The sequence below is a fragment of the Mustela nivalis genome, assembly GCF_964662115.1.
Source record: "Mustela nivalis genome assembly, chromosome: 1".
Taxonomy (NCBI): domain Eukaryota; kingdom Metazoa; phylum Chordata; class Mammalia; order Carnivora; family Mustelidae; genus Mustela; species Mustela nivalis.
The window spans coordinates 117,785,843-117,811,773 of NC_139020.1; the positions used below are offsets into that span (position 1 = coordinate 117,785,843).

Genomic DNA, 25,931 nt, shown 5'->3' on the forward strand with positions numbered 1-25,931 from the left:
GGAGACGGGCCCAGAAGTTGAGAGCCCTCAACAACATAAAGGAGACCCTGCTTGTGAGTTGAGGGGAGATCCTTGGCCCTGCAGAATTTAAACTGGTAATAAGCCTGCAAGTCAAGGGTCTATCCCCTGGAACTATCCTGGAAACCTAATTACTCAGTTTTTCCAGGCGATCCTGATCATGGGGCCTGATAAAGTCCAAGTGTGCTGCTAAAATTATGTTAAGGTTAAAGCTCCTTTTATTCATTCAGTAGCCATTAAAACCATCACAGATGAATTATTTTTCAAAAGAAAGAAAACTATGCCACAGTTCTGCAACTAACGTATGACCAGATGTGGACATCTTGGGACACCCTGTCATGCTTAAAAATACTGTAAGGAATCTTTAGACAGTAATTTAAAAAGAAGAATAAGGGAAAAGCATTATAATTCAAGAGATTTATTGGTTTATTTTAGAAAAGAATACTAAGTTATACCTTAATATCAGATTCTGAGACCTATGTATACCCAGTTTTGTAGTGGAGAGGGACAATGTAATTACGAAATGCAAGAAAGTACCCAAGGGAGAAACCTGTAAAAATCACCAATAGCTTATGGGGCGCCTAGGTGATACAGTCCATTAAGCATCCGATTCCTGGTTTTGGCTCAAGTCATAATCTCAGGGTTGTGAGATCGAGCCCTACCTTGGGCTCCACACTCAGTACGGAGTCTGCTTGGGATTCTCTCTCCCTCTCCCTACCCCCACTCTCAAGTAAATAAATCTTAAAAAAAAAAAGATCACTGGTCGCTTAGCTGAATAGTGAAAAGCTGTCTACAAGCTAGAAAGCTCATGAATCCTTGATGTGAACAAGTGGTATGGGGAGCAGGGGTCACATCCCATGGTGTATGAGGAAGCTTTGGAACCACTGACAGCTTCCATATCTACCGGCCTTCCACTAAGCTGCCTGGGGTGAGTTGACATGGTATTTCATAATGTTATCCCCAACTGTGTTCTTTTTTGAGTGCCTGAGGTGAGTCTGGAACACACTGACAGTAGTATCTACCCTTCCTTGCCCCGTTCATCCAGCTGCCTGCCTAGACCTCAGCTTGCTCTCATAGCAACTACAGCAGCTCTAGGCCAGATTTCCCAGAATGAGATCAGTGGTGTTCTTAGCTCTTCTTCTGAACTACGCCAGCTGGCATCCTCCTGACCTTCAGCTGTGCCATGGCCCTCAGGCCAAGCATCCCCACCTTTTGTGGGGTGAGGTGGTTACTATGAGAGGCCCACTGAGTGTTCTCAGTGAAGGGTGAGGCAAGAGTGACAAGCATCCCAGGTTGCTTTCTTCAGTGCTTGGGGTCACGCCGGGGGAGTCCTGGTGAAACTAGTGTGTGCCCTGAGGATATCAGAAGGGTTTGGAAACCATACCTGGTTGGAAGGGTGGAAGGATCATGTGTGTCCTTCTGTGGAAGGATAAAGGATAAATGGTGACTGTCTTCAAATATTTGTAGATATGTCTTATAGCAGACTCCAGTTTACTTTGTGTGACCCTCAGGGGCAGAATGGGGTCCAGTTAGGGGGAGGCATGTCACAGCTCAACCCACGATGGAATGGGCTGCTTGCGAGTATGGGAAATTATTCTTGCAGGATTTTCTGGAAGATTGCCTTTTGGGATGCCCTGGCTAGGATCTGTCAGTGGCCCCTGGTAGACACCTCCATTTCTATTCTCGACAGGAGCTAGGTGGTAGAGGAGGAGGTTAATGAGGTGTTCTAGGCCTTTCCTAAGAGAGCAGACCCTCCTGAACACAGTGACCCAAACTCCTTCTCTTGCCATCCCTCCCTGTCCCCTTTCTGAGAATTCTCCACTGTCAGACATGCCCAAAGGGGATTTGTACATGGAAATAGCATGTCCTGACTGGGGAATCTGGTCCACTCTCAGGGACTGAAGGAGTCTGACTCGGCTGCAGGCCTGCTTTGTCTCATGGAGAGACCCGCCCGGATCTTGGCTCAGTCCTGCCTCTAACTCTGCTGGTTTGATTCCATCCATCTCCCAGCCTGTAATCACCAGCCTCCTGGTGTGACTAGGCCCTAGCAAGTGTCCACACCAGGCCTACTGTTGCCCAATTTGGGACAGAACAGTATTCCTATACTGGGTAGTAGGTTGAGTTAGAAGATCTCTGTGGTCTCTTAACTGCATCTGTGGCCCTGTGATTCACTGTTCCCTTGCCAATAGCCTGTGCTTTAAAAAGCAAGTGGGAACAAGTGTTTGGATCCAGTGCTGCTTCGTAAGGAGCTGGGCTCTGATCCCGTGGTCACTCCCTCGTCTTGGGCAGCTCCAATCCTAAGTGGAACAGGTCTGGTCCACATGCAGGTCCAGGGAGGAATTTGGGAAGATGGGGAGGAGTGAGTGGTGGCAAGTAGTTTAATGGCATCTGTTCCACTCAGCCAGAAATGTCTTCGTTTGGAAGCTGAAGACTTCCTCAGTATGGTCTCAATTAGCCTGTGTATGTCTTTAAAATAATTACATTTTCATCAAAGTGTTTTAGAGAGTGATGTTTAGCCCCGTGTAAAGGGCACAATCAGGTCCGATCCTGAAATAATGCCTCTGCTACCCCAGATGTCAGGAGGAACTAAAAATACACTCATAAATTGGAGGAATTCTTGGTTTATTGGACCCATCTCCTGTCTCTCTTATCCTCCCTCCAGAAAGTGAGAGGGCGAAGGAGTGAGCCAGAAATCTTTAATTATCCAGTCTGCTGACATTATTTTATCTGCAGCACTGATATTAAATCTCTACAGCATTCCATCTCAGTCCCAGAGTGAAGAGTAACCTCGGCAAACATGGGCCTTTGGCTTTCTGCTGGTTGTGGCCAACGCTCTGTTTTCTCCCCTAACCCTCCCTCCCTCAGACTTCTTAAATTCCAGAGCTTTCTGTGGCACCGGAAATGATCTGTCTGTGGAATGTCCATACTTTAGGAAAGTCCCTGAACTAGGTATCCGAGCTCTACTTCCCCCAACTCATCTCGGCCACTTGTGGTTAGGTTTTGGCATGCGTCCACCATTGGCGAGACCTGGGTTTGGCAGGAGCCTTTTCTCGTGTTTCTATTATTGACATAAATGAAATTTAATCAGTTCCTATCATTGACATCCATGGGGGAGGAAGAGCAAGTCTGGCTAGTTCTCTCCCCCCATTCTTTGTATATAAATTTAATTTTCTCTGTTATATCCTTAACTTTTCTGGCCAGTGAGGTGCATCTTGGATTTCAGTTTGGTTCTCTGGGCTGTGGCCTTTTCACCTGACTTAATGTCTAGACGATCAGCTGGTTGACTTAACCCCCAAAGGAGGCCACCGTTTCTGCCACAGGTAGGTTGTGTTTCTGCAGGGCTTCTGGTGTGCCCAGTGCTGGCTGGGGCCTTGAGTCCTCACAGCATCTTGAGGCAAGTACCATCACCATCCTCTCTCGATTTCACAAGCGAGGACCCAAAGATGAAAGAATTTGCTGAAGGTCCAGCAGCAGAGCCGGAGTTAGAAGGCTGGCAGCTGGCTGATTTCACACCAGCTCTGGCCTGCCTGTGGGTCCCCTGCTGTGCATGCGCCAGGATCCCCACTCACCCACCAGGAAGTGCTCCTATCTTTCTAAAGCCCTGTCCTCCGCAAATTTTTTGCGAGAACTTACTGTGCAGGAAGGACGCTCTATCATGGAGATACAGAGATACAAATGAGGTCACTCACCTTGGCCCATACTGCTTGTGGCGAGCCCCCACAGAGTTCCCCTGATTAGAGCCAGTGTTGTAGCCAGACCAACCCTCAGCAGCTACCCATCGGAGAACTTAGAAAAGACAAGGTTTGTTACTTATATCTTAGAGGGTACACGGCATGCCTGGGGCCACATAGCAAGGTCATGGGGGAGAGAGAGAGAGCTGGCTTGTGGCTTCCACTCTTCTTGGGGCCAAAGGTGGGGGCTTAAGGCTTCACAGGTTCACTCTTTATTGGTGCCTTTAAAACATAAGAGCAGGAATTCAAGTGTGGGAAGGGAGAAGCAAGCGGTCAAAGGGCCAGTTGTGTAAGTCAACCACAGCTCTCTAAAAAGGGAACCTCGTGGGCAGTGCGACTTGGCTCTTCATCTCATGCTGTAGCTGGCCATGCCTGTAGACATCCATCCGAGATGGATGTCTTTGAGGTGGATGCCTGGGCAATCAGAAGCTTAATGTCAGGCAGTTACTGTAGAGTCAGAAAAGCTGACTGTCCAGGTATTTTCGAGAAGGGTGCCTTCATTGTATTCACTGCCATCTCCAGAGTTAGGACTCACACCAGGCTGGTAGTGAGCTCTCAGAAAAGTATGTGGTGAATGAACGGAACTGCCAATGAAACAAAGCCATGGACATTTTTACAAAGAAGTGAGAGAATATGTTCGTGACCACAAAGTATGAAGGGCATGACCTGAGGATTGAAGGACCATCTCTTAAACTATGCACACTGAGTATGTGAAAAACCACACGCCCTCCTCGGTTTTGTATTTTGTCATAGATTTGTGGGGACTTGGTCCTGGATGGGTGCTCCTGAGCCCGTGTCCTAGGCCCTGCTGGCAAGGCCCCTGAGCAGTGGGGACTCTGAGATTAGAGCAGGATGCAGCTGCATGGGAAAGACTCCCCGTGGTGTTCCAGGGCTGCCCCACTGGCAACATCATGTAGGGGAGGGCAGAAGGCCTGGATGGTTTGCTCGATCACCGCAGTTTTGAACTTCATGACTCCTTGGACTTGGATCCTCTCCTGCCTTGCTCAACACTTGCCTTACTTCCCAAGCCTTGCCTAACTTGGTTGGGTGTCTAAGTGCCCATCCCTCCAAACTGTGCAGGAATCCCTGGGCCCGGCTCCTGCCCGAGCTTTGGCACCAGATCAAGGAGCTCAAGCTCAAACTGGAGCTGAGGAAGCAGAGAAGAATATTTGGGGGGGCCATGAGTCAGCCCAGGGAGCAGACTGACATGAATCAGGAGGATCCAGATTTAAGAGCCATAAAAATCTCATGCACTTTGACTCAGTAATTGAAATTCTTGAAGTCTGTCTTGGGGCAATAATCTCAAATGAAGGAAAAGTTATGTTCATGAAACTGTGACTTGTGATGTCATCTGTTTTAGTGAAATTGGAAGCAACCTAAATGGTAAACAACAGGGGCGTGATTGGGTAAATTATGGTTCATCCACTTGGCAGAGTACTGCACAGTCATTAAAAATGAGCCTCATAAAGAGTGTTCCATAACCAGGAAAAAGTCTGTGGCTTGGCCTGAAGAGAAGCACGAAAATGAAGGCAGTAATAACGCATAAATACGATTGTGTTTTGAAAGGCACCTACATAGGGAGTTCCTGGCTGCCTCAGTCGGTTAAGCATCTGCCTTCAGCTCAGGTTGTGATGCCAGGATCCTGGGATCGAGCCCCACATCGGGCTCTCTCTGCTTCTCCCTCTGCTCCTCCCCACTGTTCATGCTCTCTCTCATTCTCTTGCTCATGCGTCCGCGCTCTCTCTCAAATAAATAAATAAAATCTTCTTAAAAAAAGGTACCTACATAGAAATAGATTGGAAAAATGTTATTTGTGTCAGGAAAAAAGTCATCTGTAACCCTGTGCACGATCAGATCTTCAGCAGATGCTGCTTATGAACAAAGAAAAGCCTGGAATATGGGGCCCAGAGTGAGTTCAAAGTTCATGCAGAGAGTCAGCAATCAAGACCCTGTCTGGGAAGGAGGAAGGAGACCTATGAGAACATGTCCAGACATGACCCAGCATGTGACTAACATAACGGTTTCCTGGACTGAGGGCAGGTGAAGCATGGATAGGGTGAACATGGCCAGGGAAGACATCTGTGAAGACTTGTCTCACAGGTAGACTGGGAGGTCGTAGAAATACGAGAGCCATCCATCCATCCTGGTTCTTCTGGACCATCCCAGCGTATTAATAACATCCCTTGTCATCATCAAAAGAGTCCTGATTTGGCTAATGTGTTATGTGATCACCCTAGGTGTTGAAAAGGAAGAAGTCCATTCTAGGTTGATGATAATTGCTCAGCTAGTCCCCTTGAGCACTGAAGAGCGAGGGAATTAAGATTCCCTGAAGCCTAGGTAGGCCCAGCCTGATGGACATTATGGGATGGGGATGGAAGAGGCACAGGAGCTTCTTTCGGCAGCATGTCACCTCATCGAAGACGGTTTCAGTCCAGAGGCGTTCCTGACAACGGAGGAGCCAGAGGGATGTAGCTCATTTTGTACATGAACAAACAGATAAATGCCTTAGGAATTGCCTCAGTGAGGAGGTGTCTAGACCTTGGTCCTGCTGTTTGGTGGAGGGATACAAGTGGTGAGTGTGGGGACAAGTTCTTTGACTCGGACTTCAGCAAGAAGTTACGGTTTAGCACCTGGATACTTTTCACTCTTCAGGTAAGACATAGGGAAAATGAAAAGCATGGTCTCCCTTAAGAGAGAGAGAGACCTGGCTGTCCGTGCTTGACAGGAGCCTTCAGAGGTCCACCGAGAGAGGACGCCTGAGCAAGCAGGTGCTCATCTCAAAGCCCAGCTTCCCAGAGTGGTCTGGTAGCCTTCTCATGGGGGAGAAAGTACAGTAACACTTTGAAGTCTTAAATGGAAACCAGTACAAACAGAATAGTTCTGGTGTTTTCCATGCCAGTGCGTTTTACCTATGCCCCAGGGAGTAGGCGCCTTCAATAGAGAAGTTCTGCTTTTCACTTGAGCCCAGAAACCAAGAGGGAGGCTACTAGACAAACGGAACCCAGCCCGGCGGAGCAGAGTGGATGGCAAGCGTTCTTCATCGTCATGTCCCGCATCTCCCCGCATCAGACCTGGGGCTCAGGGAAGTCCCAGGATCTGCTTTCTCCAAGAAAAGTGTCATCTTGGGTAATGCTAAAACCCCAAACTAAGAGCCAAAACTGATTTTCTGCATTAAGCATTAGTGGTAAAAGCTCCAGATGACAGCATTTCGTTAAATGTTATAAAACTGTTAGGAATGCAGCTTAGTAATCAGAAGTACATTGTTAACTTAATAGCTGTATTTGGTACAGATAAGCACATGGGGAGCTCTGCTTTGGGCCTAACCAGCCCTGTCGAGCTGGTTGGCTGCTGTGCCCACTGGATAGAAGCTTACCTAAATTGCTCAGAAGAAAGTGTTGCCACAACTAGAATGGCCATTTGCAGTGATGGCAGACAGCTACTTCTCATCAGAGTCCTGTGCGATCTTGTTCCTAGGGAGGAGAGAACGTTTAACACCCAGTAGATGCTGGGGCTGTGTTCCCCTCTACGCTGATGCTGGGAACAAAGTGGTGCTTTTGTGTTGGCTGAGTGTCCCACACTGGGTGGAGAATTGTTGGGTTCGGGAGTCAAAACCATGGAGGGTTTTAGGGCCTGTGAACAGGCCAGTGCTCCACTACCTGTTTTGTTTCCAACCCCCTGTTCCTGGCCTTTGTGGTTCTATCGTTTTTTGCTAATCTGGCCTCTCCAAGAGGATCCCAAGATCCTGGTCCTCGAGCTCTGTGCTCCCGCAGCTAGTCCTTGGCGGTGGCCCACTAATCTTCCTACTGCTTGCACTTCCTCCTTTGGCAGCTGATGGGGCCTCCTGTGGGGAAGGGCTTTTCCCCCTGCATGTGAGTGTCTCATTTCTGAGACAGGGTTGGGAGGGGCACAGGCTCTCTTCCCCCCTTGGAGATCCTGTTGAATTGACACCTCTGAGCAGAGGTTCCTCTCTCCAGAAGGGCAGTGACAGCTGGCTGTGTTCCCGCTGACACACTGCCAGTCCAAACCTGAGACCGAGGTTCAGAGAGGCCAAGGCTAAGCCAACACCAGCTCCAGACCCACAGGATGCCCCATCAACCTGCAGTGCTCAGGGACTGGAGACTGAGCCCTTCACCCAGAGAGTGGCTGCTTCAGTGGGGAAGGAGAGGCAGGGCAGGGGTGGGGAGGGCGTGAGGGAGGGAGATCGTGGGAGCAAATGGAGGCCACTAGCAGAGTGAGGGCAGAAGGAAGGGTGTCTCCTCACTCTTCCTGCAGCATTTCTGTCATCGTATGGGGAGGACATAATGTCTAGAATGCTCTGTTTAACCTCTCACCTTATTTATGCTTGTAATGGCCATCATAGAAACACATAATGGTGGGTATGGAGAGGCTGTGCATTTTGACCCTGTCCTGGGGTTCTTCTCTGCTGGGAGCACGTTTGATTGGCCCAGATGATCAGCATGTGGCCCCGTTAATGTCGAGGTTCTAAGGAGTCAAGAGGGCATTGCATCGTGTCCACGTACTCTCATCCAGTTGTGGAATAGGCTTTGCAGGCAAACATCCGGGGCCTGAGAAGTTGGGATCTGGAAGAAGATTCTTATAGATGTGAACCACAGGAATGAATGAACTTCTGGAATTTCCTTACTTGAGAGGGGTGTGCATGCTTGTGGCTGTGGCTTTTGGCTACTGGGTATACGTTCTGCTGCCTTGTGTACAAGACTTACCTAATGACTAGCAGACTAGCTAATCGCTTCAGAACCCGAAGTGACTGGTGATTTTCACACAAGTTCCCTTCACACATGCATCTTGGTCCCCGAGAAGAGAGGTTAAGGGTAGCTGGCCTGAGCTGCTCTCTGCAGACCAAAGTGGGGGAGGACCCCGCAGGTGCATGGGCTCAGAGAGGGAGATGGGATGTGCACATCAGATTAGAAATTACGGACATCTGTGTAGACAGATAACATACAGCCAAGAGGGATGCTAGAGGTCTTCTAACCCCTGAGAGGTTAGGCTACTTTCCCAAGGGCCACTGTTAGCAGATCCTGTCCCTGAAGTCTGGTGGCTCTAGTCTGAAGCCAGCCCTTCTCTCGGGGCCTTGGTTTTCTTATCTATAGACTGCAAAAGTCAGCAAACGTCCCCTCGTGTCTGTGGCTGTGAGTAATCTAGTGGCAGAGCCAGGGCAAGACACCAGGACCTTGGACTCCAGCCTCCTCCCAGATCCTCCTGTGGCATCTCTCACATCCTGACACTGTTACCAAGGGTCTGAACCTTAGAGCCAGAGAGACCTGGGTTTAAAGCCCACTGATAAGAAGTAGCTGTTAAGTTAGTTAGTTGTTAGTTCTGTGACCTTGAACTTACTGTTCAACTTCTGAGTCTTCTCTTCAAAATGAAAAGAATGCCTGTCTTTAGAGTTGCCTTGGAAATGGAAGTAGGTAAACTCTTCACTACAATAGCTGGCTCCCGGCAAGCATTCAATGGATGAGTTATTTCTGTTTGTAACAATAGATATTGTACCTCACAGTCACCTCATGTGTCTGGACCTGAGGCTCCATTTCTGTGAAACAGGAGGGTCAGTTTGGACCCGTGCTTCTCCCACTTTGCCTTCTGCAAGGGAAGTGGAGAAAGAACACGTGCTCAGGGGTAGGGTCTTGGGGGCGTAGCCTGAAGCAGCTTGTGGAAAGCATAACATTTCTTTGAAGCCCTACGTTTATTTGTAAGTCGACTTATAGTTGTCCTTTTATACCATAATGTGAATACATTGGTTGTTTTTTTTTTTTTTTAAGATTTTATTTATTTGACACAGAGAGACACACAGTAAGAGAAGGAACACAAGCAGGGGGAGTGGGAGAGGGAGAAGCAGGCTTCCAGCCGAGCAGGACCCTGGGATCACGACCTGAGCCAAAGGCAGATGCCTAACGACTGAGCCTTATTTATTTATTTATTTATTTATTTATTTGAGAGAGAGTTGGGCACATGTCACGTGAGGAAGAGCATGGCAGAGGGGAGAGAGGGGCAGACGGGGAGGAGGGAGAGAATCCTAAGCAAACTCCCCACTGAATAAGGAGCCCCAACTGTGGGGCTCGATCCCATGATGCTGAGATCATGACCTGAGTCAAAACCAAGAGTCAGACATTTCACTAACTGAGCTACCCAGGTGCTCCAGAATACATTGGTTTTAATATAAACCCCCAAATCTTTGAGTATAGTTGATGCTCTGGGATAAGATGGCCTCAAGTGTCCCCAAAGGGCACACAGAGGCGCTCCTGTGGGGATGGAGGTGGGATTGCATCGTTTCTAAGATCCCTCCTGGCTCCACCTAGGGTACATGGTACCCAAGAACGTGAAGGACCCTTGGAGGGCAGTCTCCCCTGCGCCCCTGCCCCTAGTTGGAAGGGGGTGTGTTAGGTAGAGGTGGAAGCAGAAGGGAGGGAGAAGATGTAGCCCTTGCAAATGAGGACGAAGAAGGCTGGAGGAGCAGGGCTGTGTCTGAGCCTGACTTTTGGTCTGTGGGCTGATAGACCTGGCTGGTTTGGGTTGGCAGGCCTCCATCACCCCAGGTAAGTTCCAGGAAACACTAAGCCATTGTTTCTCTTCTGCACCTGGAAGCTGTGCTGGGGATGGGCCCTCCTATCACAGGAGGGCGGGTAAGGGCAAGGGGTGAGCTGCATGTGGAGACATGGGACTTGTCACACTGCCAAGGCATCCTTCTAGCAGTTCTGAGGCAGCACCCAAGGCCAAGGTCTGGGGTTGAGCCCAGCCAATGGGAGGAGAGAGGTGGAGATCCTGGAAAAGAGCAACAGGCTTTGCGGGGACAACACAGATTTCTGGCCTGTGAATGGGAAGAGAGAGCATCTGTGTGTGTGGAAGGGGCGGTGGGCGGCAGAGGGGGGAGGCAGATCTGCAGGTGCTGATCCAGGCCCTGCATAGATTTGCTAGAGATTAGCCAGTATGCCTGGACCCTCTCTCAGGCATGAGGGATTGAAATGAAGTCACCATTTGTTTAGGACAAATATAAAAGGGCTTTCCCTGGCCAAGGGATTGCCTACATTAGTCATATTTGTACCCATCAGATAGCATTCTGATAAATCTCAGAGAACATCATCAAAGTTGTTACAATGGCAATTTCCTGTTGGGCATGGTATTCATTATGATAATAAGATTTAACCTATTTTGACGAATTCCTCCTGAGCATGTTCCCACATAGAGCTAGGATTTGGAGTTAAGAAGGATTGGATTCTCCTCCTGTTTTATTAGCTATTTGACCTCAGACACATCACTTGGTCTTAGTCCCAGCAATAAATGGGGTTAGAACATACCTCAGCGTGTGGCGAAGTGGAGGTGGGGTGGGATTGGAAGAGCATTTTGTAAGTCGTCAGTAGCTTAATGTTAATTCTCAACAAAAACCCTTTTGGCAGCATCAGCGAAGAGCATTGCTATCCTCGACACGCCCGCGCAACCGAGTCTCCATCAGTTTAAAGACTGTAACTCTCTAAACTTCTCTTAACTCAAACCATCCTTTGTAACTCAAAAACGGCCCTTTTTCAGATGCATTTCATTGCTTTCAGGCATGCATGATCATCTCATCTCTCTACTTCTGGCACATCTCTATACTGTGGGGCTCAACTGCCCTGCAGGCCCTGGGCCGGGCCACGCAAACCTCGGAGATCCCCGTGCCCGTCTGTGCGGATACCTGTGTGGCCCCAGTTTCTTCATCTGTAAAATAAGAGGAAAGGGGGTTGGACTAGATGATTTAGGTCCCCTTCCAGCCCTCACGTTCGGCGATCAAGAATTTGGGAGGGTGAGAGCAATGCAATTGTCTACAGGGAACTGAAACACACAAGTCAACACTCGGAAACGTAAATTAGTAATCCACTGTTTGCAGCAGGGCAGTACTTACAGCAATATCTAAATGAATTAGAACATTGAAGTGAAATGTGATACCTCTTATTCTTCATAATAATTGACTATCAATTGATAAAGAATGGTTAACTATTTAATAATCATTACCGAGGGAGGGATTGTGTGTGCCTGATATCGTTAGAAGTTTCTTTGTGTGTTACAGTTACCATATATTGGGTATTCCAAGTATTTACTCTGGGTTAGATATTGGAAGTGGCTTCTAATCCCCACAGAGCCCCACAAAACAGATGTACAGACAGGGAAATTGAGGTTTAGAGAGCTTAAGTAAATCACCCAAGGTCATTCAGCTACTAAGTACCAGAGGCAGGTTCAAGTGCAGCCATTTTGGTCTGACTACAGAGCCTGCGATGGGCCCCCTCGCCGATGTCCTTTGGCTGGCTGTCACCCCTAACTTTCTCTTAAATTGCCAATTTGTTGTTATTCTCATCCTAGGACTGGCAATTACCCCAGCTGTGTTTTTTTTTTTTTTTTAAAGATTTTATTTATTTACTTGACAGAGAGAAATCACAAGTAGATGGAGAGGCAGGCAGAGAGAGAGAGAGGGAAGCGGGCTCTCAGCAGAGAGCCCGATGCGGGACTCGATCCCAGGACTCCGAGACCATGACCCGAGCCGAAGGCAGCGGCTTAACCCACCGAGCCACCCAGGCGCCCCCCCAGCTGTGTTTTTGATACAGGACTGGGCCTGACCCCAGAGGGGGAATTGGTCCTTTCTTTCTAGCCGCATCGGCCAGCCTGAAATCTTCACGGGGAAAACCCAGCTGGCTTTAGCACTGTCCCGCCTCCGGCGTGTTGGAGACACCCAGCCTTGGCTCCCTCCTCGTTCTGCCTCTCTCGCACCTGCCCTCTTGTCTCGGTGCTAGTCAAGGGTGGAAGGAACCCTAGAAATCTGTAACAGTTTGCCAGGCCTTTGGCTTCAGCCAGAGGAGACAGATTGTGTTGGTGGGAGTAATTAGAAACCAGCTGCAAACTTGGATTTCACATCGGGGCCCATGGGAGCTGACACATCAGGTTGGCCCGTGCCTCATTTTCCTGTGCTGTGTCACAAGGGAGAGGATTTGCAAGAGGAGCGTCCCCAGGCCTCTCAGTCAGGGAAGTCTGAGCCAAGGACGCACATGCCAGAGGCAGATGGACGACGGCCTTGCCCCCGGGGCCCCAGGAGTTCCTGCAGGGGCTGTGGACCGCTCAAGGCTGGAGAGAGTCTTCAGACTCTGCCTTGGTTCTCGTCAGCCCTCCGCATCTCCACAGCCCCACCTGTCGGTGGGCCTTCCTGCTGCCCTGCTCCTTGGAAGACTCCGTTCCAGCCCGATGCCTGAGGCTCGAGCGTGGAAAGGCAGGATCCCACAAAGGGGTCCTCCTCATTCTGTCTCCTTACATCAGTCTCTCCTCCACTCAGCCTGAAGTTGATCCAGCCACAGAGCTATTTTCCCAGGGGGAATGATTTAGGGGATGCTGGATCCCCGAAACTGTGTGCAGAGTGCAGGGGCCACGTTCAGCAGCCAGGCCTGGGTGAGCTCTGTTCATCCTTCGTGTGCATTCGTGTTTTTAGAACCTAAGTCCTTAGGCCTGTCCCTTTAGCTCATTGCCACACTCCAGCTCCCTGCAGAAAGCAGAGTGGGTAGCATGTGCTTCAGGCAGACGCAGAAAGAAGGGATGGGACATGCCAGTCTGGTGTTAGAGAAGCTGTTCAGAGCCCCCTCTGGGGCTGGGCGTGGTCAGCAGTGTCATGAGGCTCACTTCCTTCCTGGGCCTTCTTTTCCAGAGCTTTCGTAGGCTTCTCTGAAGAGCAGGAGAGGAGGGGCAGGCAGACTCATGGTACAGAGTGGTGACCTTTCCTTTACTCCTTGTACCTCTCCTTTCTAGATCTTCCCTCTTCCCTATGTCGTGAAGTTACTAAATGTCGGCTGGACTGAGGTGGGGGGCGGGGGAAGAATAAAGTAGTAGAAAGAAAAGGAATATGTTCCATTTACTTTATGAATGATACGCCCCCACACTCTGCCCATTAAATTTGCTGTTAATATTTGCCCTTCTAAGGCATTCAGTGAGCTAAGTCACCTTAAGTACGCCAGGAATACTGCTGACGCCTAGTGCACGCTCACTAAATAGTAGCTATTATTGGTTCCCTCTTTTTCCTCCTTATTCCCCTGGGGTTTCCTCTCAGAGTTTTCAGCCCCAGTTTCTCTCTGGACAGACTTCATGGAATCAAAGGCTCAGCTTGGGAGTCGGCCAAAGGCTGCTAAGCTGGAATGATCACTTAGTGCCCACGCTTAGCATTGGCTCTGTCTCTGTCTTCATGGCAGGGGCTGGTGTGCCTTGTTGACAGGTGTGTCTGTCTGATTCGGCCGCCCAGCCTATGAAGCCCCACACGGTGGGCTGGGAACAGAAGTTTCTTTCCTCCTCCCCCTGGTGTCTTGCATCGTGTTCCTGCTCTGGGCTTGGATCGCTCTGCTGAACCTTTCCCATCTGCCCAGATGTCCTATAGAGGCTAGAGACACAGGTGTCCCCAGGCAGGAAGTGTCCACAGAGACCCATCAGGCCCCACAGAAAGAGGACCGTAGAGAGAGAAGGGCAGTGACTTTCTTAAGATAGCATGGCTGGCCAGGACGCAGCCACAGTGAGTACCAGGGTTGCTGACTGTCTCTCTGATGCCATTTTACCCTCCGGTGGCCCCCACTGGGGCCACGGTTGCCTCTATCCTCTGAACTTCTGAGAGAGATCTTAAAACAACAGTGATGTTAAACACAGCAGCTGCTGCAGATTGAGTACTCACTCTTGCCAGAGAATGGGCTGGGCTGCCTTTCATACACATGGCCGACCCTCATGGCAGCCTCGTAGGTAGTGGGGTATTAGCAGGAGCCCCGTTTTACACCTACGTAAACTAAGACTTTCAGAGGTTTTTACGTGGCTCAGGCCACACAGTTTAGTGGGGGAGAATGTAACATCTGACTGTTGAGCGCTCTGTTCCTCTCTCTGAGACATCCTGGGGATGGGAACCCGGAGCATGGTTTCTGTTCCCTGAGGCAATTTTCGGCGCCCCCACAGACTGAAGGTGGTGGGGGCCACCCCTACAGGAGTATCATTCCTGGGGTTTAAAAAACTCGGCTCAGTTGGTGTGATTTAACAGAATGGAGAGAGGAGCCATGGTGTTTGAGAAGGGGATGGTTGTATTAACAGACTGGGGATCCCAGATTTACTTCTGTAGCAATAATTCCTAGTAACAAAATGAATGAACCTTAGGATTATTGCTAATTGTGATGGAAATGTGCTTTTTGCTAATTTAGTTATAATCAGGGTTTCTGGTTCTGGCTTTGATTTTTTTTTTTTTGCATGTGGCTTTTATTGCAAAAAGCTTCTCTCAGCCTGTACTCATTAAATCCCAAATTAAGCAAGAATCCCAACAGGAAGAGAGCAGCTCCAGGAGACCAGGCCTCTCTCATTCACACTGTGTGTGCGGTTGGGTGTGTTGATTTGATTTGATCTCTGTGTGTGTGAGTGTGTGTGTGTGTGCATATATGTCAGTGTCCTCTTTTAAGAAAATTTAAAAATAACTTTCTGCCAAAGCTGTGGGCACTTGGAGTAGGATTGCTGAGCCGGCATCCTCCTCCTGCCCGTGGTCTGCTGTTCTGCTGATGTGGCCGGGCTGACGTGGGCAGCTCATGTGCCTGCAGAAAACCCAGTCCCTCCTTTAATGTGCTTTTTCTAGAGGAAAGGCCCAGGAAGCCCAGGGGACAGCCACCTGGCTTGGGGCTCAGGGCAGAAATCAGCTGGAGGGGACAGAGGGGGCTGTCTTCGAGTGCTTTCACTTGGGAAGCCAGGGACCTGGACCCGAGTCACCTGGAAATGCCAGCAGGAAACTCAGTCCATCCAGGGCACCAAGACTGAAACATCCTCACGCCCATTTCGTACATTGGAAGACTGAGAAGCAGCGTTCAAAGGATGCATGAATCACATGCCTGGTTTATTTTTACTTTTATTTATTTATTTAAAGTGACATTTTATTCTTTTTTTTTTAAAGATTTTATTTATTATTTGACAGAGAGAGACACAGCGAGAGAGGGAGCACACGCAGGGGGAGTGGGAGAGGGAGAAGCAGGGTTCCCGTTGAGCAGGGAGCCCAATGTGGGGCTCGATCCCAGGACCTTGGGATCATGACCTGAGCCGAAGGCAGATGCTTAACGACTGAGCCACCCAGGTGCCCCTATTTTTATTCTGGTTTAAAGCCAGACTGGCACCCATGTGTCTGGAGCCAAATTCCTAGGCTGCAGAGGGGTGGATTTTTTTTTTTATTGGCAGGACCTGTTCACCTGCTTCTTGCCTTACATCCTCTCTCTAATGTTCTCAGAATTCCCGATATGATAAAGTTAAGTGGTGTCCTCATTCGGAAGAGATTTTTTTTCAATACCTTTTTAACCCAACTTTCTACTCATTCATGTATCCCCGCAAGTATTTGTTGAGAACTTATCATGTGTCCATTAGTATTGTCGGCACTGGGGATACAGCAGTTAGTGAAACATGCGGGAGTTTGTGTTCCAGTGGGGGAGACGGATGTTAATCATAGAACCACACAACTCCGTGACTTTCAGCTGTGAGCTGTGGGCCAAAGAGGGATAGGGGATTTGGTGTGTGCTGCTAACATGGAACTAGCCTAATCTTTGTGGGACCAGAGGTCTGTGTGCAGCATTTCCACTCAGCCGTTTTGGATTTGGGTAGATGTGTTGTTTTGTTTTGTTTTAGATTTATTTATGTATTTGAGAGAGAGAGAGGGTGGGGGAGGGAGGGGCAGAGGGAGAGGGTCTCAAGCTGGCTCATAGTGGAGCACAGAGCCTGATGCAAGGCTCCATCTCACATCCCTGAGATCCTGACCTGAGCTGGAACCAAGAGCCCAATGCTTAACTGACTGAGCCACCCAGGCACCCCTGTTTTTGCTCCTGAGCCCAAGTATTCAATTTAAAAATTGTTCTCAAGCTCTGGTCCATATTGCTGACCTTTCAGGGATGTATTTTAACACACTAGCTGTGTTTAGCATGTTAGCTGTTCCTACTTGCTTGGTGTAACCCACAGGTTTGATAGACATGCCTCCCATGTTTTTGATCACATGGTTGTCCTTAGTTCTATCCAATTCAGAAGGACTCTCCAGTCCTGTTCTGCCACCAGAGATCTCCGTCAAGAAGACTTAGATCCGAATTTAACTCCATTCCTCAGTGGTGAATAGAGTTGTTTTTTGGATTTATTTCTTCCTTTCTTAGCCATAAGATTTTCAATTATCTACCACGTCTTCCAGAGGTCTGGGTTTATATTCTGTCTTGGCCAAGGACTTAATTGACTTAAAGTCGTTCTCTTCATCAGTATCTGTTTCAGCTTCGTATCTCTCAGGTACACGTTTGTTTAACCGTTCTCTTTGGAAGAAAAGGTAGAACCAAATTAGATACCGATTCACCCTCCTTCTCACCCATTCCTCAAAGCCATACTCCATTACTCTTATAAAACCACTTTTCGCTTTCTAGTTGTAGATTGTTAGGAGGACAGACATGAGAGCAGATGGTGAAGGGATGAGAGGGGATGGGTTAAAGCAACAGTTCTCAAAGTGTGTCCCCAGGGAATCCTTGGAGTCTCTGAGACTCTTTTAAGAGCCCAGAGGTCCAAATCATCTTTGTAATAAGTTGACATTCACCTTTCTTTCTCCAGTGGAGTTTCCCAGCAGCTGCAAATGCAGTGATAATCACAGTAGACTGAATGTGGAAGCAGATATGAAAATCTAGCTGTCTTCTATTAGCCAGACATTAAAGAAATTTACAAAAGTGTACAATTCTTACTAAGCTTTCTTTTTTGTTTTGGAAAATACATTTTTTCTTTTAAAAGTGTTATTTATGTTAACAAACAATGGCTTATTATTGATGTTTTTGAATGAATTATTGGGTTTAATTTTGAGTACAGTAAATATTGTTAGCAATAACTCATAAACAAAAACTCTTTGATATCCTCACTAGTTTAGAGGAGCATAAAGGGGCTCTGCGACCAGAAATTTGAGAACTTCTAAGCTAGAGAGTAAAGGGTCCCCCAGGTCTTAGAAGAATGAATACCAGTTTCTCAAGGATCAGGCAGAGCCCCGTGGAAAAGCTTAAAGTCAAGTCATTCCTGATTCAGACATGTACAGTTTGTCCCATGGTGTGAGTTGCCACAGCAAGAGAGATCCCTTTGGAACTACAGAAATCCTTTTCTCCCCCGGAGGAGATGGACTGGGCTGGGCGTCACGGTGCTACCATACTTTAGAGGTATGCACCAAGGACCCTTCCTGAAGCTCCCCGGGGGTCAGAAGGAGCCCTTGCTGGGTCCTGTGCGCAACGTGAATGCTTGGAACCTGGTTCAGATCGTAGCCCAGATTCCTTAAGACAGTTGTGGCACGGGAGTTCCCCATCTTCTGCTCTCATCCCTCCCACTGCAGGGATCATAAGCTGGGCTTCTTTAGCTGAAGGAAAAAAGGGCAGGGTCTCAGGAGGCACATATCCCATGAGCCCTGTGTGGTAATCCCATGCCAGATGTGCCAAGGGGTGAGTGACGTTCCAGGCCAGATGTGGAGCTGGGGGTGTGGCCAGCCCCTCCAGGGGTTCAGCTCTCTGCTTGACAGCGTCCTCCCTTTGCTCCACACTGAGATTGGCCTCAGCAACCCCAAACGAGGAAAAACCTGTGAGCTTCCACTCCTGGTCTCGGCAGGACTCCATGGAGAGAGCCTCTACAGCTGGCAGCCAGGGGTTTCAAAGGTCACCCCAGCTGGGCGGATTAGAACAACAGAGCTCCCTGACTGAGTGAAATTGGCTGCCCGGCAGAAGGCAAGTTGCAACATCTGCGAGCAGAGTCAGGCAGACGCCCCTTAACTTTGCAGTCTAGCCCTGGGCTCCACCGCGTCCCTGGCTCTCCTTTGTGGTCTTCCTCCTCTGACGGACGGACGTTGGACAGGATTCTCTGCAGTCCAGTGGTAAAGCGTGGCTGCCCGGGTGTCCCGACTCATGGGAGAGCTGCCCGGGGAAGAGGCCAGGGTAAGGCACATCGGTTCTTGGGTGTATGGTTCTGCCCCACAGCTTGCCCCAGTGGGTCACAGCAAGGCCACCTGGCATAGCCCGCGGCCAAGGAGCTGCTCACTCGGGCAGTAGGCACTGTCAGGGAATGGGTCAGGATCTGAGCGCAGCACAGAGAGAAGATGAAGGTGGGAGAGCAGAGCTGTCATTGCCTGGGGCCCTTGCACCTGGGTGGTTTGCTGCGTCCTCGGCCTGTGGGGAGGTGGGAGGTGGGTTCATGGCTGGCTGCCAGTGGAGAGCCTGCTGGGAGCCCAGCCCTAGCGGGAAGGCGGGTGATTTCCAGGATGCCTTGCTTGCAGGGTCAGGTGCTTAAAGACTACGATCATTTTAAATGAGTGCACTTTGGGAAGGAAAGAGGACAGCTGGTTTCTCTAAACTTGTTCTGCCATCCCTAATTTTTAACATTTCTTTTGAGTCTTTTTGCCTCAGAGTTCACCGTCTTTTGGCCACAGTTGAAAATGTTCTTTTCTGGGTTCAAGAAACAATTTAAAATGCTTTTGATCAAATTAAGGTCAAGTTAACTTAGGGCTGCTTTGGATGATTAACAAATTATGTTACTTGCGAAAACCTTATTTGGAGGTGAGCTTTGGCCCGAGCATTGTCTGTAGGGGGCTGCCTCCAGCTCTCTTGGACCTCCGTCTTCCATTTTTTTCTCCTTTTAATTCTCCGTCCTTTGATCTGCATTTAACTGGTATTGATTGAATGAACCGCCAAGCTGCGTGTGTTTCCAGCCACTGAGCCCGGCTCTGCCAGTCGAGAAATTACGGCGAAAGATACCCAGCCCCTCTCGTGTTCTTGACTGGAATGTGGTCATCAGGCTGGACAAGAGATTAGAAGGGAATAAGGATGGTTTGGTTTGATTTATTGTTACTATTATTATTTTACAGATTTTATTTTTTAGTAATCTCTACACCCAATATGGGGGTTTGAACTCGTAACCCCAGCATCAAGAGTCACACGCTCCACTTACTGAGCCAGTCAGGCACCCCTAATTTATTATTATTTTTTGACAAACATCTCAGTTATGTCAGTAACCATTACTTGCCAGTGTGGATGGATTCTGTTTATGCTGCTGATGGCAGTGGGCGGGGCGATGGGCTGAGCGAAGCTGTTTGGTGTCTCTGGCCAGCCTGGGCCTGGGCTTTGGTCCTGCTTGCCTGATAGTTAACTTACTACCCCCGAAACCACCTTGTGGGGGACTGGATGTCTCCTGGCTGGATTGACTTGCCTGTTCCTTTTCTACCCATGAAGTCAGACCTCCCCTGAGGGTAGATGACTTCTGTCTTTTGTATTCTTGAAGCCAAGAACTTTCCCTTTGATGCTAGCTAGCATCCAGGACCTTTGGGAGATTTAGACAGACCTCAGATGATCTTGGATGGGGGTGGTATGCAGAGAGGGTCCTGAGGCTAATGTCACTACTTCTAGTTTTCGGCTCCCCAGAAAGCAGAGGGGGAAGAGTCTTGTGTCTTTCAAACCCAAGTCTAAGGGCAGAAGCGGAAGCCCATTGCCTCTCCCCCATCCTCTGTGAAACTCCTAAGCCTCCGCCTGTTTTATCTCCCTTGTCTGGGGACAGTAGGAAATGCCTCTAGGAGGCCTACAGGGTAGGGCAGGGGTCAGACTTGGTTTTGGTTTCTACTTCTTAGCTCTGTGACCTTGGACAGGTGTTATCTCTGAGCTTCAGTGTTGTCATTTGTGAGAGGAGCATAGTCAGAAATGCCTTGCAGGACTGTGGGGACTGCTCTCAGTCAGTTGTGCTGCTATGAAGGTGCTGAGGGAGGCTGCTGTGGGCCTCAGGCCTGCCTTCCCTGCCTCCTCACGGAGTTCGGCCATCTGCTTCTCACTGCTGGTCACAGTAATCCCGTTCAGATCCCCTTGCCCTGAAGGTGATGGGGCTGAACTGGGCTCCTTGCTGTCCTCGGTGAAGAGGGCCTGTGTCCTCCTGCAGGGTGGGGAGACCAGCTTCTCTTTGGGAATGGAATGATGACAATGTTGATTGGCTACTACTGATTGAACCCCTTTCACGCTGTGTTGTGTATTTTGTATGGGCTTTCACTCAGATCCTCCCTGCAGCCTTCTGAGGCTGAGGTTATCACCCCCATTTTACAGAAAAGGAAACCGAGGCCAAGAGACTGGAAGTACCTTGTGGCTCATGGCTGGATCTGTGGCAGGGTCTGAGCCTGTGGTGGGCCCTCACTCTGAGCCCACCCCGTGCTGAGTGTCTCTGTGGCACTGGAGGAGGCCAAAGGGAGCAGAGTTCCCTCGAGGGTATGGTCCTGGGCGTTCTGCAGGATTTGAGAACCCCATTCCTTCCCTACTACCAGGCTACCACACTTGCCACACACATATGATTATTCACTGCTGCATCTCAAACATCTAGCCTGGCATATGATCAGTGTTCAAGAAATCTATTTTAATTGAGTGAATGAGTGTATCCTGATTTTTTCCATTAAAATATCATGATGGGGACGCCTGGGTGGCTCTGTTGGTTGGATGACTGCCTTCGGCTCAGGTCACAATCCCGGAGATCGAGTCCCGCATCAGGCTCCCGGCTCCATGGGGAGTCTGCTTCTCCCTCTGACCTTCTCCTCGCTCATGCTCTCTCTGTGTCTCTCTCTCAAATAAATAAAATCTTCAAAAAAAAAAATATCATGATGACTTTAAAATGATTGTGCAAACATACACAAACACATACACATACACCAGTGATCGAAATATGGCAAGATGATAATTGTTGGAGTTGGGCAATGGATACTTGTTTTATCATTCTTTCTGTTTTTCTGTATGTTTGAAATTTTCCATAATAAGATTTATTTTGAATTTAAAATTTCTATATCAATTCCTATCATTATTCTCCTTGTAAACATACACTTGAATAGCTCCACTGTGTTCCACTAGTTCTCACTGTTAGACACTTGTCTGGGCCTTTCTTTCTGTTTCTACTTCCTAGGATTATTTTTCTATTTCTTATGCTATAAATAATGTGATTAGCCTCCTTAGATATAAATTTTATGCTGCACCTCTGATTTCTTCCCTAATAATACATTGCTGGGGCGCCTGGGTGGCTCAGTCAGTTGAGTGTCTGCCTTTGGCTCAGGTCATGATCCCAGGGTCCTGGGATCGAGTCCCACATCAGTCTCCTTGCTCAGCAGGGAGCTTACTTCTCCCTCTCCCTCCATGCTCCCCCCTGCTCATTCTCTTTCTCTTCCTCAAATTAAAAAAAAAAAATGCTAAATGTAGGATTTCTGGGAGGAGAGATGGATTTTTTTTTCCCAGAATCTCTTCCCCAAATTGCTTTCCAGAGAGATCACACCAACTGATATGCACCCAACCCCCAGGCAAGCATGCTACCTTACCACAGTCTTACTGACATTTTATGTTATCTTTTTAAATCAGTGTGGTCAGTTTTTTAAAAAAGATAATGGCTTGTTCTGACTTTGTACTCTTGGATTCTCACGAAGTCCCGGCCATGTCCCTTTGTTTAGAGGCCATTCGTCAGTCTTCAGTGAACTGCTCTAGTCATGGCCTCTGTGCATCTATCTGCGGGGCTGTTTCCTTCTTAGTTGTGAAGTATTCTCGTCCTTTGTTTTTGCTGCAAACGCTTTATCCCATCCATCTTTCAGTGCTGTTGATAGTATGTTTTGACCTGCAGAAAACCTCAGTTTTACATGTAAATGTGCAGGCTCCCTCGCTGGCTCCTCTGCCCTCACAACCCTTTGCCACCGGCCAGCTCTGACTGTTTACAGGAGGCAGGAGGGTCCCTGGTTAGGAATAGGAGCTCTGGCGCTGGCTGCCTGGGTTCAAGTGCCAGTTCTGGCCCCTACTAAATGTCATGACCTTGAGCAAATTTCTTAATCTTGCTGTGACTGATCCATAAAATGGGGATGATGAGATTAACTGTCTCCTAATGTTTATATGAGGAGCAAATGAGCTGTTGTTTACACGTGCTTAGAATAGTTCCTGGGGAATAGGAAGTTCTACAGAAGTTTTGCTTATATTGTTATCTACTGCTGTGAACCTGTGAGTCTTATCACTTGGAAAAGATTTTGCTTGCATGGCTAATACCTTACCAGCTAAAGAGAAATCTGGGTTTGTCAGACAGAGGCATACCCTGTTACAAAACAGACTAATTGCATGCCCCTGACACCACTGTTGCACTGTGAGTAAGACGTGGTCCCTAGTCTTGAGGTGGTCCAGCCTCCCAAGTGGTGGCTGTGGGTGTCCACTGACTGTCTGGGATCTGACCACCCGGCTTCTCTCATCTCTGCCTCTGTTCCCAGCCTTGACCTCCCTATGAGACTCTGGCTTTCATTAGCAGAGAAGGGATTTGTTGGAAAGTTGGGGAAGGAGGAGCTTCCCAAATGCACCGGGAATGCTGGCCATGCACAGGGATGAGGGCGGCACTTTGTCTCGTCTGACCTGGTCTTCCTTCCTGTTTGCAGACCATGGGGGATGTGAAGCTGGCTGCCTCAACACAGGTTTCTAAAGCTTCCATCAGTGTGGATCACTCGAGAGCCGGTTCTGTGCCCCTGACCGAGGCCCCTGCTTTCATTGTGCCCCCTCGGAACCTCTGCATCAGAGAAGGAGCCACCGCCAAGTTCGAAGGGAGGGTAAGAAGCATGGCCGGAGGGGAGGTCTGGAGAGGAGATGGGGCAGGGTCATCTCTGCTTTGGCACCCCTTTCCCTGGTCTTGTGGAAGCCTGGTTTTCTTCAGACCTACACATAGAGGGACTATCTATCAGTTTCCCTGACTTGTTTGGTTTATGGTGACTTTGGTCAGTGTTGGAGAACCTGGGGGTGGAACAGGGCTGTTAACATAGGTCATGTTCTGGGTAAGTGCTGTCTAATTGTAGAAGATGACACGGTCTGGTGGCAGCTTGGGTGGACATATGTGCCCTCCAATCTGGACAGCTGAGAACACACTGTCATTTTTCTTTCACTTCCACCCTCCAAGGAGCATATCATCAACTAGCCCTCTCGTGTATCCCCCTTGGCATATTCAGAGTAGTGCAGTGGGAGGTGGGACCCCTTGTCCACTCAGTCACTCTCTCTAACGAATACTAGTCTTGTGCTCTTACCCAGCCTCCATTTCTTCTTCTGCAAATTGGGCCTGGTGATCCCTTGTCTACCTCATGCTAGAAAGGAGGAGAGGAAGACAGGGACATGGAAGAACAGCTGTAAGAATACTGAGGTTAGGCCCACGTGGAGAGGCTTGTTGCGAGCTGCTGTTCAGGTTACCGGGAAGTCACGTCATCAGCTTGACGTGGAGAGGCACTTGGACGTGAAGGACATTTGCGAGTATTATTTGTCGGGGGGTATACATGGGGGACCTACCCCAGGAAGCACTATAGAGGCTAGGTGGTGTTATGAATCTACAGTTGAAGAGCAGGCCCCTGCCCGAGTACAGAAGCAAGGGCTCAAGCACACCCTCATCCAAGATGGCGCTGGGCCTTGCCTTTGTTGAAGCACCGGGTTTGGCCTTGTGTGGGATGGCCCTCGCCATCAGGAGAGTGCAGGGCCTCACTGTGGTACATGCTCCACATGGTCCTGTAGTGAGGGCTGTTGGCCAGCAGGGCTGACGTAACAGTCCTTGTCACACCTTCCCCCAGAAGAAGATGGTGGGGAATGTTGGTAACGCTGCTGAGGGGTCTCTGTCCTCTTTTAGGGCCCTGCCAGAATGAGGGCTCCTTTCTGTTGCCCTGACTATGGTCCCACATTCCTGCAGCTGGCAGGAAAGGAGCAGCAGAAAAATTCCTGAGGACTTAGAAATGGCTTACACCATGGGAAGGAGTGGCCTAGTGATACAGGCTGTGGTTTGGATGCACACTGAGAAGACTGCTGAGGGAGAGAAGCCAGCCCATAAGGTCACACACTGAATGCCTCCATGGGTATGAGATGTCCAGAGCAGGCAAAGCTATCGTAGATTTGTGGTTGCAGGGCCAGGGAGGAGGCATGGGGCCTGACCACTAATGGCTGGAGGGCTCCCCCTGGGGATGATGGAGATGTTCTGGAATGAGATGGTGACGGTGGCCGGACCACTCTGTGAAGGTGTGTTATACAACACTGACTTTATACTTAAAAGATAAAATATAAAAAATGAACTTGAAAAATGGCTTAGCAAAACTGATCTCATCTCCAGTACCTTCCCTCCTGCCCTACTGTCTTGGGGAGATGAACTCCATCTCGAATTCTGGCAGACATGGGGAGGAATAGAGGACTTAGCTTCCTCTGGTGCTTAGCATGGTGCTGCTTCTGCTTCCTTTGCTGCCTTTGGAGGTCACGAAGGGACCATGCCCTTGAGTTATTTGCTCTGGAATCTTGTAGAATGAGCGTTGGCCCAGGCATCAGCACACTGAGCTCTCTGTAGCTCGGCCACCCTCCCAGTGGCTTCACACCTTCCATGGACCTGGGTTTACTTCTCTGAGAAGACACAACTCATGGCTTCTGTATTTCTGGCCTTTGGGAATGTGAAAAGAATGTGAAAAGGAAGAGGCTGTTCTCGAAAGTGCTCTTAAACGAGCATGCCACAAGTGTGTGTGATCACCATAGCAAAGGGCACAGAAGGTTGTTTTGCATTAGGGAAGAGCCATCTCAGAAGATTCCAGAATGAGGACACTGGTTGTTTTGCTACCAGAGATGCGGTTGAACAGGAAGTGTTCCTGATCTGATGCCCTCAGAGGAGAGAGGAATAAGGTGGTGTTCACCTGGAGGGCTTTGAGTGGAAGTTGCTGTTATAAAAGACTGAGCTTTGAACCGGGTTACCCACTGACTCTAGCCAGCAGTTCTCTGCCTCCGGTGCTTGGTACCCTTCACTGCTGCAACACTTGACCCTGCCTGCAGCAGACCCATCCCTCCAGGTGCGGTCCTGTTCAGATGCTCGTTCTGCACCAAACCAGCCCTGGTTTTCTGTCACAGCCACCTCAGGCTCTCAGCTCTTCATTAACTGGGCTCCTGTAGAATCTCTTTTGAATGATTGGCTGCTTAGGCCCAGGCTGGTGGCCACTACAGTGGGCATAGCCCTCTCTTCTTTGTGGCGACCGCAGGGGCTCTGTCTACTCCCTTCTGTAAAGTTGCCACCACCAGCCCAAGTGCTAACACCTGGTGTGGTGGGTCCTGGGGTGTCCCACCTTCTTCTGAACAGGGCAGAAGGACCTGCCCATCACTACAGAGAAATGCAGTGGCTACCAGGATGTGAGAAAGT

At 49.1% G+C, this 25,931-nt stretch overlaps 1 protein-coding gene across 5 annotated transcripts in view; it reads left to right on the forward strand.

Annotated features, from left to right (window-relative positions):
- Positions 1-25,931, forward strand: part of MYLK (myosin light chain kinase) — a 265,249-nt gene that overhangs the window by 66,522 nt on the left and 172,796 nt on the right. For 2 of the 5 annotated variants that reach the window (XM_082744141.1, XM_082744140.1), the window contains one exon: positions 23,173-23,340. In XM_082744141.1, coding sequence (XP_082600267.1) covers positions 23,176-23,340 — 165 coding nt within the window. In that variant the 5' untranslated portion in view covers positions 23,173-23,175. Of the gene's footprint in view, positions 1-18,511; positions 18,695-23,172; positions 23,341-25,931 lie in introns of those variants that run through there. The other 3 variants (XM_082744139.1, XM_082744138.1, XM_082744135.1) reach the window with 3 other exon arrangements.